The sequence below is a fragment of the Pelodiscus sinensis genome, chromosome 5 (assembly GCF_049634645.1).
Source record: "Pelodiscus sinensis isolate JC-2024 chromosome 5, ASM4963464v1, whole genome shotgun sequence".
Taxonomy (NCBI): domain Eukaryota; kingdom Metazoa; phylum Chordata; order Testudines; family Trionychidae; genus Pelodiscus; species Pelodiscus sinensis.
Genome location: NC_134715.1, coordinates 58,756,678 through 58,775,236, shown reverse-complemented (window position 1 = coordinate 58,775,236; position 18,559 = coordinate 58,756,678). Strand labels below are relative to the sequence as shown.

The 18,559-nt window shown below is 39.2% G+C and overlaps 1 protein-coding gene across 5 annotated transcripts in view; it reads right to left on the bottom strand.

The window, feature by feature from the left end:
- GLRB (glycine receptor beta) overlaps window positions 1–18,559 on the bottom strand; it is a 71,537-nt gene that overhangs the window by 19,066 nt on the left and 33,912 nt on the right. For 4 of the 5 annotated variants that reach the window (XM_075930121.1, XM_006121851.4, XM_014572957.3 and 1 more), the window contains exons 7-8: window positions 9,572–9,712; window positions 5,633–5,785 (exon numbers count right to left, since the gene is read on the bottom strand). In XM_075930121.1, the coding sequence (XP_075786236.1) occupies window positions 5,633–5,785; window positions 9,572–9,712 (294 nt within the window). The remainder of the gene's footprint in view (window positions 1–5,632; window positions 5,786–9,571; window positions 9,713–18,559) is intronic. The other variant, XM_006121852.4, reaches the window with a different exon arrangement.

Genomic DNA, 18,559 nt, shown 5'->3' with positions numbered 1-18,559 from the left:
TAGTTTCCATTTGTCTGGAAACCTGGGGTAAAAAGTTCAGGTTCAGAGTGAAAGAAAGGAAAGAACATTTTATCAGATTCAGAGGAAAGAATATAATCAGGAGAGAACAAATAAATATTCCATTAAGTAAACATTCACTATAAAATCAACACTGGCATGACTTCAGAGAACCTGACAGCAGTTTGGTAAATTGCACCTCTGAGAGTTACTGTATTCAGTGCTTACCTCAGCTGGCCCATAGCAAAATGCTGGGAGGAAAAAAAAAACTCTCTCAAAATTGAAACATAAGAACCAATTCTCTATTCTTACGTAGCTCTGAAGGAAGGGCTAGTAGCCCGTCACAGTTTTGTTGAGGGAGAGAAGTACTTAGGCTAGGCTGGGAATGTCTCTCTTCCTCCTCCCTCTGCATATTCCTGGCTGCTTTTTTGAAAGATAGCATCTATAATAATGGACACTATCTTGCATTTAAGCTGTGATTATTATGGATGGAGTGGCCACTAGGGCCAAAAGAGCTCTTTCGGAAAAAGGCTTCTTCCTCGTAGAAAGAGGTTTACCAATGTCAGAAAAACCCCTCTGGTTCTTTCAATTTTTTTTCAAAACAATGCAATTTAACTTTTGTTATTGATAACTGCTACACAATGAGGAAATGTCACACACAGCAACCCTCAGGTATCTCTTCTGTACAGTCAGAGTTAATTTAGAACCCAGGCCCATTAGAAGTTCAAATTCTTCCTTTCAATGTGTATTATTTGGTATCTGCCAATAAAAATTTCATCTGCCATTGGGTACTGTCAATTTATGTACATTATTAGGTTCCTCTGTCTCACAGTTTAACATGGTTTCCCTCTAACTTAAAAAAAAACTCCCTAAAATGGAGTGGTCCTGTAGCACCTTAGAGACTAACAAAATAATATAAATAGCATCATGAGCTTTCGTGGGTACAATCTACTTCAGATTAGGTTCCTTTGCAATTCTTCAACCATCTTTAGTTTTAACTAACATACATAACCATATGTCCCCTACAAAATGCTGTCCAGTTCCTTTGATGTGCTGAGATTCACCTACCCAATTCCACGTGCTGCTAAATAAATCCTCTGGTTCGGAGTACTGGTTAGTCAATGTTCCAAGCTCTAGCTCTCAAGTTCACTCCCAAGTCACAGACCCCAATGGCTGATACCTTCTGGGGCAGTGGGACCTTGAATCCTGATGCCTACTGCCAGGAACCAGTGCTATAGCCTTCCTGAGCCTGAGTTGTTTAGCCCCATTTTCCCAAAAAATATGTGTAGCTGGCAGTGCTCTAATTTCCCTACTTACACCCATTCAGTACCACAATGCAGTAAAGTACGGCACACAATTTAGCAAAGGAATTGCTTAATCAGACTTTACACTTAGAAAGCATAAGATAATAAAGGAGCTATGAAAAACAGCCATCCAATTATCTTAATCTAATCTCACCCTCTTTAGGAACTCACTGGATTTGATCTCAGTCTTTAGAAGAGGCAAAGACAACCATTTTTTCCCACCCTTTCCTGCTGAGTTATGTACTCTTGATGATAAAAAGTTTCCCCTGGCTTGCAGAAGCCTACTTCTGTCAATATTCGGTTCCCTTTTGGTTCACTAAAGAAAAAACACAGCTCTTCTAGTCTAGTCACGTCATAAGGCTGGTAGGATTCGAGCCCCGTCCTCTCCAATGAGGTTTCTGTGAAGACACAGTCCAGTCAAGGTCCTACATGCAGAAACTTCATTGTTCAAGCAAGTAAGAGTCATTCAATACTGATGGGCACTTGGTTGCTGTGACACACCTTTCCAAGCATAGTGACTCACTGCTTGCCAGGTTTTTACTACTAAATGGATGATCTAATGCAGTGGTCCCCAACCTTTAGAGGCTCCCGGGCGCTCGGAAGGTAGGGGCCACTCATGCGCCGGGCGCCTGGGGGCGGGGCCGCGCGTCCGGGGGCACGCCAGGGGACTGGGATGCCCTTGCACCCGGCGCTGGCATGTGCCCTAGGGCTGGGGCCGCCTGAGCGCCTTGGGCCCGGGGCCGGCGCTGCCGCCCGAGACACGCGCCTGGGGCCGGCACCAGCGCCGCTTGAGCACCGCGCGCCCGCATGTGCCCCGGGGCTGGGGCCGCCCAAGCGCCACGCACCCAGCGCCGGTGTGTGTCGCGTGCCTGGGGCCGGCGCCTCCCGTGCGCCGGGGGCAGGACCGGCCCAGGTTGTCGGCGGGCATACATGAATGCCCCGGCGGGCGCTATGGCGCCCGTGGGCACCGCGTTGGGGACCACTGATCTAATGCATAATGATCACTACAAGTAGGGTTCATAAAACCAAATGGAAATAATAATTGGACACAGACATATTTCCCACACTAACACAAGATAATTCTGATTAATTAGTGAACACAATAATCAGCTTTTGCCTACTGACTTTTAATGGGTTTTTAGGCCTCTAAGGGTATGTCTAAATAGCAGTGTTATTCCAAAATAACAAAGAGCATGTCTACATTGCAAGCTACTATTTTGAAATAATGTCGAGCTGGAGGACTTCTTATTTCACAAGGAGTAAGAGAAGACCTGTGGATATGATGGATCCCATCACTTCTTCTGTAGTGTGAGGCATTATGGTCACCAAAGGCTGTTTTGGAACAATGTGGGACAGTGTTTTCTTTTTGATGAATTATGTTCTGCAAAAAGGTTGTAAAAGGGGTTGAGTCTGAGGACTGAGGTATGAGATAGCCATTGAGATTCAGTCAACCCTCACCAGGAAAATGAAGTGAGTGTTGAGTAGGACTCTGGCACATCAAGAAAGCTTGTGGGTCAGAACGGCACAGAAAATAGGGAAACTGAGTCACAGCTGGACAGTGCTGTGATACAAAAACGACTGAGTGAAGATACAAAAATGACTGAGTGGCACAGTTGATGATAGTTGTAAGCCAGAACTGTGCTAGAAGCTGTGCTGACTCAGTTTGGTTTAGAGGTTTGATTTCAGATCTTAGGGGGTGACAATTCTTTGCTGCTCTAGATGAGGGAAATTGAACCACAGCTGGAAGAAGCTCTGATGCAGGATCTGGTGGGAGCAGTATGACTCTAACAACTATAGAATAGTTATGTGCCATCACTCCACTGAGAGTAGGGCAGACTGCTAGGAGTAATGAGCCGCTGGAACAGCTAAGAAACTTGTGGGACACAACTCCACTGACAGCAGGGCAGACTCAGTGGTAAGCAAGCTCAGTAAACAGAGACAGATCTTTTTATTGGCCTGAGTGCCTGTGACAATCTCTATCCCAGTGTTCACTCCATTTACAAGGCAGCGATAAATGTTGTACAAAGTATGCTTTGTATGGAAGTCGAAGGAAGAGTGCTCTTCCTTTGACTGTGGACAGTGCCAAAAGCTGAATTAATCTATTTCGACTTCAGCTACGCAATTGACATAGCTGAGGTTGAGGAGCTTAATTCAACTTTTGCCTGACTTTTGTGTAGATGTACCCTAAGTCACTCAAACACTACCGAAAAATCTCACTCATGCAACAATTATATTAATATCTTGAACTAATTGATTTATAACCGTATTGACAGCAGGCATTCTCTCTTGTAATTCTTTATAGCTAGTTATTCAGGAAGCAATCTTTGCAGGTGTGGAGAAATTGCTTCTCCAAAGGTTATACCGATGTGAGATATGATCAGTCAACACACAGATATCTGACAACACCCATTACTGCTGCTTTGCTGGGTTTAGTTATCTCTGATCTCTCTCAATTCTGCAAGCACAATATACTTTTTCTTGTACAAAGGAAAAACGTTAGTATCATTTTACCAGCATATTTTACTTGGGGCTTCTTTCAATGTGGATTGTACTGTAAAGTCTACTTCACTCAAAAATTGTATCTCATTAGATTATAAAAGTCAAAACTACAGGATGCTGCTATAAAAGTTAGGGTTCTCCTGATTCTATTCTGCAAAAAACAATGCCTGTAATTTGTGGGGACTTAAATTCCAACCCTCCTGCAGTAACACTCCAACCTCCTGTGCAAGAAGTGGGCAAATTATGTACAATCCATTATTTCTTTTGGGGGTCACACAAAAGGCCACATAATTATCCTGTTGTATTACATGTAAAAAACCCAGGCACATATATTCATTCTGAAGTCTGCAAGGATACAATCTTCAAAGTACTGTACAATCTGCAACATGCTTCTTATAAATATAATGTTAAATTAGTTCAAACATTCTACTATATTACTTTAAAAAGGTGTACCTTTCATGCATAAAAAGTTGAAAATATAAAAATTCAGGTTTTATCATATTGGAAAAGAAAAAAATTTGTTTTGCAACACTATATATATATATATATATACACACACACACACACACACACACACACACACACACACACACACTTCATAAAAATTCCTCCATGTAAATACTTTCTCTGTTGTATTTCATATTCATATGTTTTTATTTACATTGTATAGTTAGCACATGAAATAATCATGTTCTATCAAACTAAAATAAACTATATTTCATAGACAAATAGTCACTAATGTTTTTAAAGGAGCAAGTAAATAAGAAAGGAGAAAGCATATGCATGTGATGGATATGCTAAAATACTCTTCTGAAAAAGAACAAATTTTAAATATATCTATTATATTTAATGTGGATTTTATTTTCACATACAATCCAAATAGTCAAGTTTGTTTTTTCTTAATTAATTCTGTGCCATATTGCTTGGCAGCAAATGAAGGATCTGCTCTTGTGCCCATTGAACTCAATTGGACGTTAGTCATTGACATCAACAGAAGCAGCAGCACTCCCGATGAACAGTAATAACTCTTCTAAGCCTAAATTCAGCCTTTAGATAACCTCAGAGTAAATGTTTAAGTGTTTTGCTGAACAGGATGGAGTACATGATTAAAGCACTTTGATAAATTAAGGCCCTGATGAGATGTGAGCCAGGCTGGTACTGGTGGCTGTAATCCTCTTCAGAACATTACCATTATTTAATCTTCAAATAACTGCTGCAGGAGGTAGGTAACAGTCTTCCCTATAAGCTGGGTGCTTGTGCAGCCACTTAGGAGAGATTCAAATGCCTTCCAGCTATTAGAGTGCCCACAGCTAGGCTTTTGTTTCTACTGCTGGTGCACATTTGCATATGCCTTGGTGCACATAAAAATTTATTCTTCACGTGAATAGAAAAAATCTGCACATGGATGGAAAAGATTAGCATGTACACTGGTACTCTATACCTTAATAATCATCTTGACTATCCATAATTTATATAGTTATTCAAGTTTCTACAAGGTTTCTATCCCACTGAGTGCATTATATATGTCTGAGATAAAAGTGAGAACTTTTCCAGATATGCACAGTAGAGAAATCACTACCTCCTTGTCTCAAAAATCACATTAGAAGGCACAGATAGGAAAGCAATGCCCATCAAACACTAGATATGGCATTAAGCAAAAGCCTGGATGAAGAGACGTGTTTCACAGAGGCTAGAAATGAGGTTTAGGTGAAAATGAAGACCATGCAATGGGATGTAGTTGCTTTCAATATCCCATCTTTTGCTATCAAAGCAACCAAAAAGGGTGAAGTGGTGCTAAGTGGGTTCTGACAGTAGATGTAAATGTCGGTTACCCAGTGGCACTCTTGCAGCACTTGCATCAGGATTGATCCAAAATGACAGCCAGGACAGAACAACAATTAGCAGTGTAGGAGCATAAACACCCATCATGTAAAATCCAACTTGTCTTCTTAAAGTGAAGATTACTTCTACACAAGTGTAATAACCTTTAAAGAAATAAACACATTAAATGTTCTCATGTTTTACAGACCAACATTTTTCAAATTAGAATGCCTGCCCGGTTGAAATTAGTGGGAATTCTGCCAATGATTTCAAAAAGGCTCTCAATGAATTAGGCTTAAAATGATTTGTTTTTCCCATAACTAAATAGTTTATTTAAAAACATGTTTGAAGCACACAAAAGAGCTTACAAAACCAGAATGAAAAGAGAGCTGCAGCTTGTACCTGACCTTTCAGAACACAGAGGAAATCACAGTGCCTGCTGCTAAATCAATCTCTAGATTTACAAGTCCTTCTACATTGAAAAGTAGAGTAATATCTTGTCATTGCTAGTGGGTGTTCTTGCAGGCATATGAACTCAGGAAACCAAATAGGGACAAGCAAAAACAAAGGAAGTAAAAAGACCGTAGGGAATTCTTCTGTAGTCCAAGGAACTGTAATGCATGGACAGAAGCAAGGTGTTTCTAGCAATCCAAAAGAGTCAGGCTTCCCAAATTTTGCACACTGGCAACATTCTGTTCTTGGAGATGCACAGATTCCCGAAGCAGAATTTTGCCAAATGGCAGAAGAGCACTTAACTCCCTTAAGTTCTTGTGAAAATCCCAGCTGGTATCTAGTTTGTGAAAAAGAAGGAATCACTTATTAAAATAACATGTACAGCTATGAAGTCTTGTTCAGATTAGAGAAAAAAAAATTAAAAAGTAAAGACCTATAGCAGGGTTTAATAAAAATCACCACAATAATGAAAGTTGATAGATATAATATTTTGTGTTGGTACACAATTTTAAAAGAGAATCTTGTAAATTTAAAATTGTGAAAAAACTAGGAATACAGGCTCAGGTTTATTTAAATACGGACTACATCACATACACATACTGCCAGACGACCTGGAATGGTCACTGAAGCAAAGATTAAAAATGAACCCCACAGCCCCCTACATTTGCCAGTAGAGAACAAAGGAATCAAGAAGTATGGTGGTACAAACAGTAGCTAAATTCTGCCCATATGTAAACTCATATGTAACTCCACTGAAGTGTGTCTTAAATTCACCTGATTTGATAGTATAAAAATAACCCATAAGCTTCAGTATCATCATTTCAGGGCAAGACTTTTCCCAAGTGCTTTATAAATTAAAAGTCTTTTCCAGTTAGTAGCAAAAGTTGGTGAAAAGCAACTTAAAACTTAAATTTATATCTTAAATATAGAGCTTAAATGCAAAAAGGGAATACATTCTTTTTTATATTGTTACATTAAATATAACATGTACACAGTTTACAGTTATAAGTTGTTTGGATAAACAGTTGTTTAACTGTTTAAGACTCAAATACAAAGCAAAGCATAAACTAAAACAGAAGGAAACAAATTTTCCTTATTTCTTATAGGTAAAAGACATGCATATAAGTTAATTTTTCCTCTCCTCTTTTATGATCTTTAGGCTAAGGAATTCTTCCTAGTTTGTGAATTGTTTCCAGATATTTTCAAATTCTTACTTATTTTCCACACTATTTATGACTTTTATGTGTTCAGCTGTTTGTGTTAACCAAAATAAATTTGACCTCTGGACTTGTATCATCTTTCAATACGCAGAGTATAATATTCCTTGCCATCCCCATTTATCTTAATGGTTTCCATTTAGCACATTCATGAGAATTTTTTGCCTGGCATACAAGAAAAAGAAATATGGAGATTTTCAGTGTAGTGCAGGCAGTGATCATCATAAAAATGTAATCCCCAGATTTGCTTTTGCTTGTACAAGTACAGAACATATGGATCCAATCCTATGTCTACTGAAGCAAATGTTAAAAACACTGAGGGACATAAATGGGTGAATAAGGTAGAGTACTATGTTTGCAGTTATCAAACATTTCCAGCATAAACCATAGCTTTGCAAATTCAGTTTGTACGTTAATGAGGTGTTCTTGTACAGTGCAGGAGATTAGCTTTAATTTGGTATTACAAAGAGATGTTCTCCCACCATATGCCTTCAAAATATGAACCTTTTGAAATCGATATACAAACCTAACAATGCCTGCTTTTATCTGCAAAGATCCTGCAACAGTACCTCAAAGTCATCTCAAGGGAATGTTTAGTCTAAAGCCTGGTTATAACAAAGGTGATTATAATTAAAAGAATCTGTTAAAAAATGATTTGATAAAAATGAGTCAAAATGTGGCAAAAACTTTCATGAAAATGTCACCAGTTCTAAATGTTAACTCTTTCTTTCATATGAGAAAGAAAAGAGAAGAACATCAAATATATTCATAATCTACCATAACGTATCTTTTTTCCCCTATCATAAGGGAGCACTATTACTTCTGCCTCTTCCCAAATGTAAATTTATTTAGGACAAAATGCCAATTAATTCCATTTAACTATCAAATATTTTTTCAACATCTTAGCCTAGCATAGCACTTAGTGAAAATTGAATACTTAGGACCATCTAAATAAAATGGAACAGTATCTTTTGTATCATCTGCTGTTTCCCCATTTCATTTATATATCATCTGGTCATTGAAGCTCAAATTCAATTTATTTAGGCTCAAATTCAATTTATTTCTGAGTAATGTATTGTTTAACTGTTTAAGACTCAAATACTGCTATAGTTATTATACATACTTTTAACTTATCTGAAAGCAGAGATAAACAGGATTGTTGCCTCGCACCTGTGGGTTGTACTTTTTACAGTAGCATAATTTTTCTGCATGTGGATTAATTCTATATTATTTTAAAATGGTAAGTTACCAGAGACAATGGATAACCTAGCAAGAACTTAAAGGATGAGAATTCATTCCTACTGTAGCTAAGACCATAGTTCCAAGGAATACTTACACTGAAACCTGAAATAATGCAAAGCTCAACTGATTTCAAATTACAATACAAACTTCAGATTCAGATAAAATTAGCTCAGAGGATCACACAATTTTCTGGGAAATCACCAGATATAGGTACTGTGGAGCCAGACAAATGTTATCTTTTGACAAAGCAGAGTTTCTTGATGCTAGCAAGGGGAGCCTCAGAGCTTCCCTCCTTTCTGTGTTCTGCTTGAGGATCTCTGCAAGCCTGTGGCATATGTTTCAAAATGAACTTATCAAAATACAATAAAAAACATGCTGAATTGAAAAAGAAATGTTGATTATTGCTTCTGGATGTGATCAATTTTATAACTATGAATGTGGTCACAAATCAGAGGAGGTAGAAACAGACAATAAACCACTAGAAATTGTATTTCAGAAATCATTGTACAAAACAGAATCTGGATTTCAGAATATCATGAAATTGCAAGTGTATAAATATAGAATCTGTAAACAGTTTTAATGTAGAGAACATGCTTTCAAGAGCACACTATTATCAGAAAAAACCTAGAAACTACAGGAAGGTTCGAATTAATACTCAAGCATTCTGAAACAATAATTGACAAGCTCAAGATCTAGATGAATGGCCACCGAGAAGAACCCAGGCACTTTCAAACATAAAAGCTGCTCAGGACAATGGAAATGAAATTGCTATGGGAGGATCAGAGATATCCTAACAAAAATAAGAAAAGGAAGTCATATATACTGACCTTCATCTCAATCTCTTTATAAATTTGTGGTTAGCATATCTGGCTGTTATATAATTTGATATGTTATTCATATCTAAATTATTAATTAGTTAAAAACTAATTTCCCCTTCCACAATATAAAAACTATCAATGCAACTATCAATAACAATATACAATAACTAAATGCAAATTGGCGTATTTAATAAATAAATTTGTTAATAGAATTACAAACCTGTGCCTTTATAATATTTGGTACAGTTACCATATTCAATATCCTCTTTTTTAATATCAAACTGTGGCAAAGCAATTTTTTCTAACTGAACAGGATCTCCAGATTGCCAGATGAATCGTAAATCATCAGTTGTGTATCCAACTACAAGAAAGAAAAACAAAACATTTAAAAGCTACCTTACATGAGAGCGAATTCAGAAAAAAAAATCTATTTTTTAAAAAATTTCTTGCTTTCTGCTTTTGTCACAAAATTATGAGTGGCTTCACAGATATTTATTCTCTATTTTTTACTAGGACTTGACAAAACTTTGTTATTTTAGTACTCAGTATTCACACAGAGAAAACAGTACCTGATCCTCCACAACTTTTAACACTGTATTGTCATTTAGACTCTGATTCAGCAAAGAACATTAATACATGCTTAATCTGCAAACATATTCTTAAATCCCATTGATCTCTGTGGGTTTTAAGACTGTGTTTAAGTGATTTTCTGAATCTGGGCCTTTCGTATATACAAAGTGGCCTTAAGTGCATTCTTCAATACAGATGGACTTAACCACATGCTTAAGTGCTTGCCTAAATCTGGGTCCACACAGATGACTTTTGACCACTTCATAACACACTGCACAAGAAAGTGAAAAAGCAGGACCATCATGTTTGAACATAAAAAGATGTTAATTAAAAGTGCAGTCATGATAATGATTTTACATAATTTTCTGTCTGCCTGACACTCATTAAAAATGGAATTAAACACAGAGTGGTGCTTAAGTAATGGGAGGGATAGAGGACATAAAAAGGATAAATTCAGAATGTAGTGTATTTTTTTCTAAGGGTACGTCTACGCAGCACAGCTATTTTGGGATACCAAAGGTATCCCAAAATTGCTACTCTGTGCATCTTACCAAGCTGCCCATTATTTCAATTTTTTTTAAAAATAATGGAGGCGTTATTTTGGCATCCTTGTAAGCCAAGGGTTAAGGGATGTCTCAAAATAGTGCATTATTTCAAAATATGATACTGTGTAGATGTGCCAAATTACAAAATAAGCAATTTTGAGTTTAGGGTGCTGCACCTTAAGAATGCAGACTCTTTAAGAAATGCTTAACAAGCTGTTCCTTCCCAGGGGTGGGAATAAGGTACATTATTTTTACATTTGAAAAATATCTGTGATAAACTAAAATGTGGATGAACTTTTCAAACTTTTCAATAGGTAATACTGATTATGGAAAACTTCCCTAAGTTTTCCACCTGAACATTTATATCATAAAAGCTATAGCATGAAAGTATGTTTTAATACTTTTATTAAGTGTATTTCATTCTCAAATGCACAGCAAATTGCAACAAAACTGTTATAATTGAAAGGAGAAGTACAAAGCGTCTCTCAGTATACAGAGAGAGTTGTGTAGCATGGTTAACAATAACAGCATATATGAAAAAACTGGTGTGTGTGTGTGAGAGAGAGAAAGAGAGAGAGAGAGAGAGAATTAGTGAGGGAAAAGGTGGCAAGCATATGGTCAGGATAGCTGATGATGCAGCAAAAGATCAGAGTGAGAATATAAGTGTAAGAGGATACTTCAATTGGTAGAGCAGAAGAGTAAAGAGATGGGAAACCAGAGGCATTTAAGTGCATAGTCATGAAGGATACTTAGTAGAGTCAATTTTTCAAATGGATGGGAAGTCAGTACAGCTCTTTTATGACAAAGATGAGAGGTATGAGAGAGGTGGTAGCACTTCCAGCAAACTAGAGTTTGGACAGGAGGAAGCCTTATAGGAATGTGCTGCAATAATCAAAGCATGAAATAACTAAGTCACAAAAAACAGTTCTTTATGTGTTATGCGGACCTGTGAAGTGAAAGGAAGGTCAGGGGCAAGGAAGGAGATGCATGTTTTAGAGACAAAGCTGAGGATATTTCTCTTGTAAAGGTGGAGGATCTGTCTTTGTAATACTCAATTTAACATCACATCAAGGATTTATGTGGTTTAGAGAGATGAGGGGGAGTGTTGAAGGAAAGGTAAATGAAAGAGTTAAAAAGAGAGGCATAGATATCACTGGCATCAAAGTGGTATTTATGCTTAAATTGTTAATTTTTAATGTAAGGAAAATGAGGCAAAGCAGATAGTTTTTTAATGTAAGGAAATGAGAAACCAGAGCAGAGTGGTTTAGAATCTGAGGCACAGTCACTACCAGTTTCAAAGAAATGGTCATTGGAGACATAGTAGCCAAAGTGAGTGAGTAAGGACTCTGACCTATTTAATGATTAGGCCAGTCAAAGAGCATATGTATTGACACTGGTGTCATATGCTGTGCTGAGGTTACGAAGAATAAAAAGCATGGGAAGTTATCTTTAGCAAAGTGGAAAAGTTAACTGAACATTCCAAGCCAAGCAGTTTCTTGGCATGGAGGACGTTGAATACATACGGGCAGAGGGAAAGCAATACAGTAATTAGAGAAGTCAGCTTCTCTAATCTCACCATTTTACAGAATGGGTGTAATTTATGCATGTGGTAGTAGTTGTTGAAATTACTGGGATCAAAGATAGATTTGTTATCAATTATGACTTTTAGTGTAATAATGAAAATTCTACAAAGTAAGCTGATAATATAGGGATCTAAAGCTGGGGGAAATATTGGGTGTGTCTAGACTACATGACTCCGTTGATTTAAATAATCCCCACTTCATTAAAATAAAAATGGCCACTGCACTGTGCCAACAATCAGCTGATCCAGCACAGCGCAGATCGGTCAACAAGGGAAGCCTTTGTCAACCGCTCCTGTAAGCCTCGTGACCTTGTTGACCGATCTGCGTCTAGATTGCCGTGCTGTGCAGGATCATCTGATTGTCGACAGCGCTTCGGCCACTTTTATTTTAATGAAGTGGGGATTATTTAAATCCCCACTTCATTGACTATGTCGGGTAAACTACTTTACATGGCTCCGTCGATGGAGCAATGTAGTCTAGACACACCCATAGAGTTGAGTGAGCTGGGTTAAGAACGTCAGATCTAATGAACCAGCTCAGGACACTGGTCAAACTAGTCCAGTATCCTGTCTCTGATAATGGACACATGACATGCTTCAGAGAAATGAGCATAAAACTCTATAGTTGACACTTATGAAATAATCTGTCCATTGGGGAATTTTTTATGGCTTAAATGACTGCTTCTTGGAGCAGCTCGTACAGGAACCCACAAGGGGAGAGGAAATCCTCGATTTAGTCCTGAGTGGAGCACAAGATCAGGTCCAGGATATAATCATTACAGGACCGCTTGGGAATAGTGACCATAATATAACAACATTCAACATTCCTGTGGTGGGAAGAACACCTCAGCAATCCAGAACTCTGGCATTTAATTTCAAAAAGGGGAATTACACAAAAATGAGGCAATTAGTTAAACAGAAATTAAAAGTCACAGTGACTAGAGCCAAATCCCTGCAAGCTGCATGGAAACTTTTTAAAGACACCATAATAGAGGCCCAACTTAAATGTATACCCCAAATTAAAAAAAACATAGTAAGAGACCTAAAAAAGAGTCACCGTGGGTTAACCACCACGTAAAAGAAGCAGTGAGGAACAAAAAGGCATCTTTTAAGAAGTGGAAGTCCAATCCTAGTGCGATAAATAGAAAGGAACATAAACACTGTCAAATCAAGTGTAAAAATCTAATAAGAAAAGCAAAAAAACATTTTGAGGAACAGCTAGCCAAAAACTCAAAAATATTTTTTAAGTTCATTAGAAGAAGGAAGCCTGCTAAAAAACCTGTGTCCCCTCTAGACGATCGAGATATAAAAGGAGCAATCAAGGACGATAAAGTCATTGCAGATAAACTAAATGATTTCTTTGCTTCAGTCTTCACGGCCGAGGACATTAGGGAGATTCCCAAATCTGCACCGTCCTTTGTGGGTGAAGAATCTGAGGAATTGTCCCGGACTGAAGTGTCATTAGAGGAGATTTTGGAACAAATAGAAAAACTTAATGTTAACAAATCTCCGGGACCGGATGGCATTCATCCAAGGGTTCTAAAAGAACTCAAATGGGAAATTGCTGAACTATTATCTGTGGTTTATAACCTATCCTTTAAATCGGCTTCCGTACCTAATGACTGGAAGGTAGCTCACATGACACCAATATTTAAAAAGGGCTCTAGAGGAAATCCTAGCAATTACAGACTGGTAAGTCTAACTTCAGTACCGGGAAAATTAGTCGAAACAATAGTAAAGAATAAAATTGTGAGGCACGTAGAACAACATAATTTGTTGGACAAAAGTCAACATGGTTTCTGTAAAGGGAAATCATGTTTTACTAATCTATTAGAATTCTTTGAAGGGGTTAACAAACATGCAGACAAGGGGGATCCAGTAGATATAGTATACTTAGATTTTCAGAAAGCCTTTGACAAGGTCCTGTAGCCAGACAGAGTCTCCCCCCCCCCCCCAATCACATCTATCTTGCTTGCCCCTCTGAGGTGCCTGAAGCATACAGGGCAGAGAAGGAGCAATAAAATCAGCAGTCTTTGAAGCCTTGACAGAGGCCCGGATATGCTGGCTCATCTGACCCTGGGTAAACTGAAAACACCAATAGGAGAGAGAGTGATCAAGCCAATAAGCTGACCTCGAGGCTGCGAGAACTGCCTTGGCTGGCACCTATATTGATACGATCACACACAGTCGTCCCTGGAGAGGAATCTCCCGCTGAGAAAAGAATGCCCAGTACTCCCAATTTAGCTATCTCTCATACAAGTGTAAATTAAGTTCACAACTCCCTTGTAAGAACTGGCATCACAAAGACAGACCGGTACCATTTGGCATCACAGATAAGAAAGAGAAATACGTGACCCCACGGATATAAAGATGGGTACAGCAGCCCGCTGAGTGCCAATCCACCCTCTTTAACGATTAAGTTGTCACTTGGTACCACTATTTTCTATCTTCCTTTTTCCTTTGTAACCATTTTAAGATCTGTATTTGCTAGCAGTTAAGAAGTAGAGCAATAGCCATTGTAACCACATGCTTTATAAAGCCTCTTCAATAAACCTGTAACTGGTTAAGTTTTAACCTGACTCCCTCAGTTGCTGTAATAGAACCAAGCACAATTTAAAAGAAATCCAGCCAGTTATAAGGGACAGATATAGGGAGAGCTGGGGCGTTTGGATCATGTCACCTCCAAGGGACAAATCCGTGGGGCACCTCTCAGCCTTCCCTAGGCTGTCCGCTGTGAAGGGATCATGTGTCCTAGCAGTTAAAGTCTGAGGTGTAATAAGCTCTCCCTGTAAACTCTGGGACGTCTGTCAGCCTGTTGGCTGCCCGCCATGAAGGGACCCCGGTCCTAGCGGTTAAAGACACGGACGTAAAACTTCTGAGGGTGCCCGTCGGCCTCCGCTAAGGCCGCCTGCAGTGACAGGGTCTAGTGTCCTAGCAGTTGAAGACTCGGGTGTATAACACACACACACGCACTGCCCTGACCATCGGCTGACAGGTCCCTCAGCAAACGCTCTTGTATAAATTACATTGCCATGGGATAAGAGGGAAGGTCTTTTCATGGATTGAGAACTGGTTAAAAGACAGGAAACAAAGGGTAGGAATAAATGGTAAATTTACAGAATGGAGAGGGGTAACTAGTGGTGTCCCCCAAAGGTTAGTTCTGGGACCAATCCTGTTCAACTTATTCATAAATGATCTGGAGAAAGGGGTAAGCAGTGAGGTGGTAAAGTTTGCGGATGATACCAAATTGTTTAGGATAGTCAAGACAGAAGCAGACTGTGAGGAACTCCAAAAAGATCTCACCAAACTGAGTGATTAGGCAACAAAATGGCAAATTAAATTTAATGTGGATAAGTGTAAAGTAATGCACATTGGGAAAAATAACCCCAACTATCCGTACAGTATGATGGGGGCTAATTTGGCTATGACAAATCAGGAAAGAGATCTTGGAGTTATCGTGGATAGTTCTCTGAAAACTTCCACACAGTGTGCAGCGGCAGTCAAAAAGGCAAATAGGATGCTAGGAATTATTAAGAAAGGGATAGAAAATAAGACACAGAATATCTTACTGCCCCTGTCTAAAACTATGGTACGCCCACATCTTGAATACTGTGTACAGATGTGGTCTCCTCACCTCAAAAAAGATATTTTGGCCTTGGAAAGGGTTCAGAAAAGGGCAACTAAAATGATTAGGGGTTTGGAACAGGTCCCATATGAAGAGAGGTTAAAATGACTGGGACTTTTCAGTTTAGAAGACAGGAGACTGAGGGGGATATGATAGAGGTATATAAAATCATGAGTTGTATGGAGAGGGCGAATAAAGAAAAGTTATTTATTAGTTCCCATAATAGAAGAACTAGAGGACACCAAATGAAGTTAATGGGTAGCAGGTTTAAAACTAATAAAAGAAAGTTCTTCTTCACACAGTGTGTAGTCAACCTGTGGAACTCCTTGCCACAGGAGGCTGTAAAGGCTAGGACTATAATGGTATGTCTACACTACCATCCTAGTTCGAACTAGGGTGGAAATGTAGGCAACCGGAGTTGCAAATGAAGCACGGGATTTGAATTTCCCGGGCTTCATTTGCATCTTGCCGGGCGCCATTTTAAAATGTCTGCTAGTGCGGACTCCGGGCCGCGCGGCTACACACGGCACGGACTAGGTAGTTCGGACTAGGCTTCCTAGTCCAAATCACCATTACTCCTCGAGGAATAGGAAGCCTAGTCCGAACTACCTAGTCCGTGCCTCGTGTAGCCGCGCGGCCCAGAGTCCGCACTAGCGGACATTTAAAAATGGCGGCGCCCGGCGAGATGCAAATGAAGCCCAAGATATTCAAATCCCGGGCTTCATTTGCAACTCCGGTTGCCTACATTACCACCCTAATTCGAACTAGGATGGTAGTGTAGACATACCCTAACAGAGTTTGAAGAGAAGCTAGATAATTTCATGGAGGTTAGGTCCATAAAAGGCTATTAGCCAGGGGATAGAAATGGTGTCCTTGGCCTCTGTTTGTCAGAGGCTGGAGAAGGATGGCAGGGGACAAATCGCTTGATCATTGTCTTCTGTCCACCCTCTCTGGGGCACCTGGTGCTGGCCACTGTCGGCAGACAGGCTACTGGGCTAGATGGACCTTTGGTCTGACCCAGTACGGCCGTTCTTATGTTCTTTTTCCCCCCAAAATACTTAAAGTTTGTTTTATACCATGATGCAGGAGGTTTTACGTCCCTTCTATTTTAAAAGATCTTAAATATAAAACTGTAGACATTCCTTTTTTGAATCCTGCCAGGCTCTGTCTCAATGAGTTTAAAAGGCTAATTCTATTATAATAAAAATGTATTACTTATCACGTTTAAATTTGCTGCCTTTTAACTACAATAAATGTCCTCTTCTTTTTGAATTATGAGAAAGAATAGCAGAAGCATTCAGTTTACCTCCTCTGAACTACTATATACCCTATTATTCATCTCCCTCTAAACTAAGCAGTGCCAGTCTTTTCCCAGTCATTTTCTTACAGATTCAGGATGACCAGAGGTTTTAGGGAGATAAAGGAGGAGCTGTTTTACTTTCCCAAGAGAAAGTTTGTGCAGTCAGATGTAATAGGAGCAGAAGAGCTACAGATTTGGGGGCAATAAGAGGAAGAATAGCAGTAAAAAAAGATAAACTGTGGAGTTGGTGGCTGTGGTGAAATGGCTGTGGGGGTCTGGATTTATTAATAAAGTTTCCAAAGAAACACAAGAATTCCTACTTAGTCTTCCAAGCTGGCTCACAAGTTTTGGGACAGGTTTCTTAGTCCTATCCCTGATGGAGCTCTCTTCTATTAAACTTGCTCTCCATAGTCTATCCATCCTCACTGACTCCTGCTCCCTGCTGTCATGTACGCAAAACCTCCCTGCTCTCCATCAAGCAGCAACTACCAGGGCTCACAACATAGGTCTTCCCTTCCCTTTGACTCTCCATAAGCTTTGTTTTATCTCCCTCCCAGAACCCTGATTTAGCCATACAACTTGCCTGCCACCTAGAATCAGAACTGAAAGGGATCTCGAGAGGTCATTGAGTCCAGTCCCCTGCCATGAGTATGGCAGGACCAAGCACTGTCTAGATCTTTCCTGACAAGTGTCTGTCTAATCTCCTCTTAAATATTTCCAGTGGTGGAGATTCCACTACCCCCTAGGCAATTTATTCCAGTGTTTAACCACCCTGACAATTAGAATTTTTTTCCTAATGTCCCACCTAAACCTCCCTTGCTGCAATTTAAGACCTTTGCTTCTTGTCCTATCCTCAGAGGCCAAGAAGAACAATTTTTCTCCCACTTCCTTGTAACACCCTTTTAGACACTTGAAAACTGTTATCATGTCCCCTCTAAGTCTTCTCTTTTCTAAACTAAACAAGCCCAATTCTTTCAGTCTTCCCTCACAGGTCATGTTTTCCAGACCTTTAATAATTTTTGTTGCTCTTCTCTGGATCTTCTCCAATTTTTCCACATCGTTCTTGAACAGTGGTGCCCAGAATTGGACACAATATTCCAGTCAAGGCCTAATCAATGCAGAGTAGAAGAGAAGAACAAGAGGTGTAACAGTTAACTTGAACTAAGGATTTAGCTCGAGTTAACGTTTCACTGCCACGTGTAGCCACGGGCAGTTAGTTCGGACTAAGGGGATTTAAAAATGGCGCCTGGATGGGAAGATGCAAATAAAGCCTGGGATATTTAAATCACGGGCTTCATTTGCAACTTCGAATGCCTACATTAGCCTCCCTAATTCGAATTAGGGGGCTAGTGTAGACATACCCTAAGGTGCTGCAAGACTATTCACCGTTTAAGTTTTTCCTCTACCACATTGTTAGAGCTACAGTTTAACATGGATACAAGGCCTTTTTTATACACATATTTTGCAACTATTTTGCATGTGCTGAAAATAAGGTCAGAATAATGTCTAAATGTATATAATTAGGAAAAACACATCCAGAGACCTTCCATCAGGGACACATTTATAAGTATGCTCTACAATGGAAG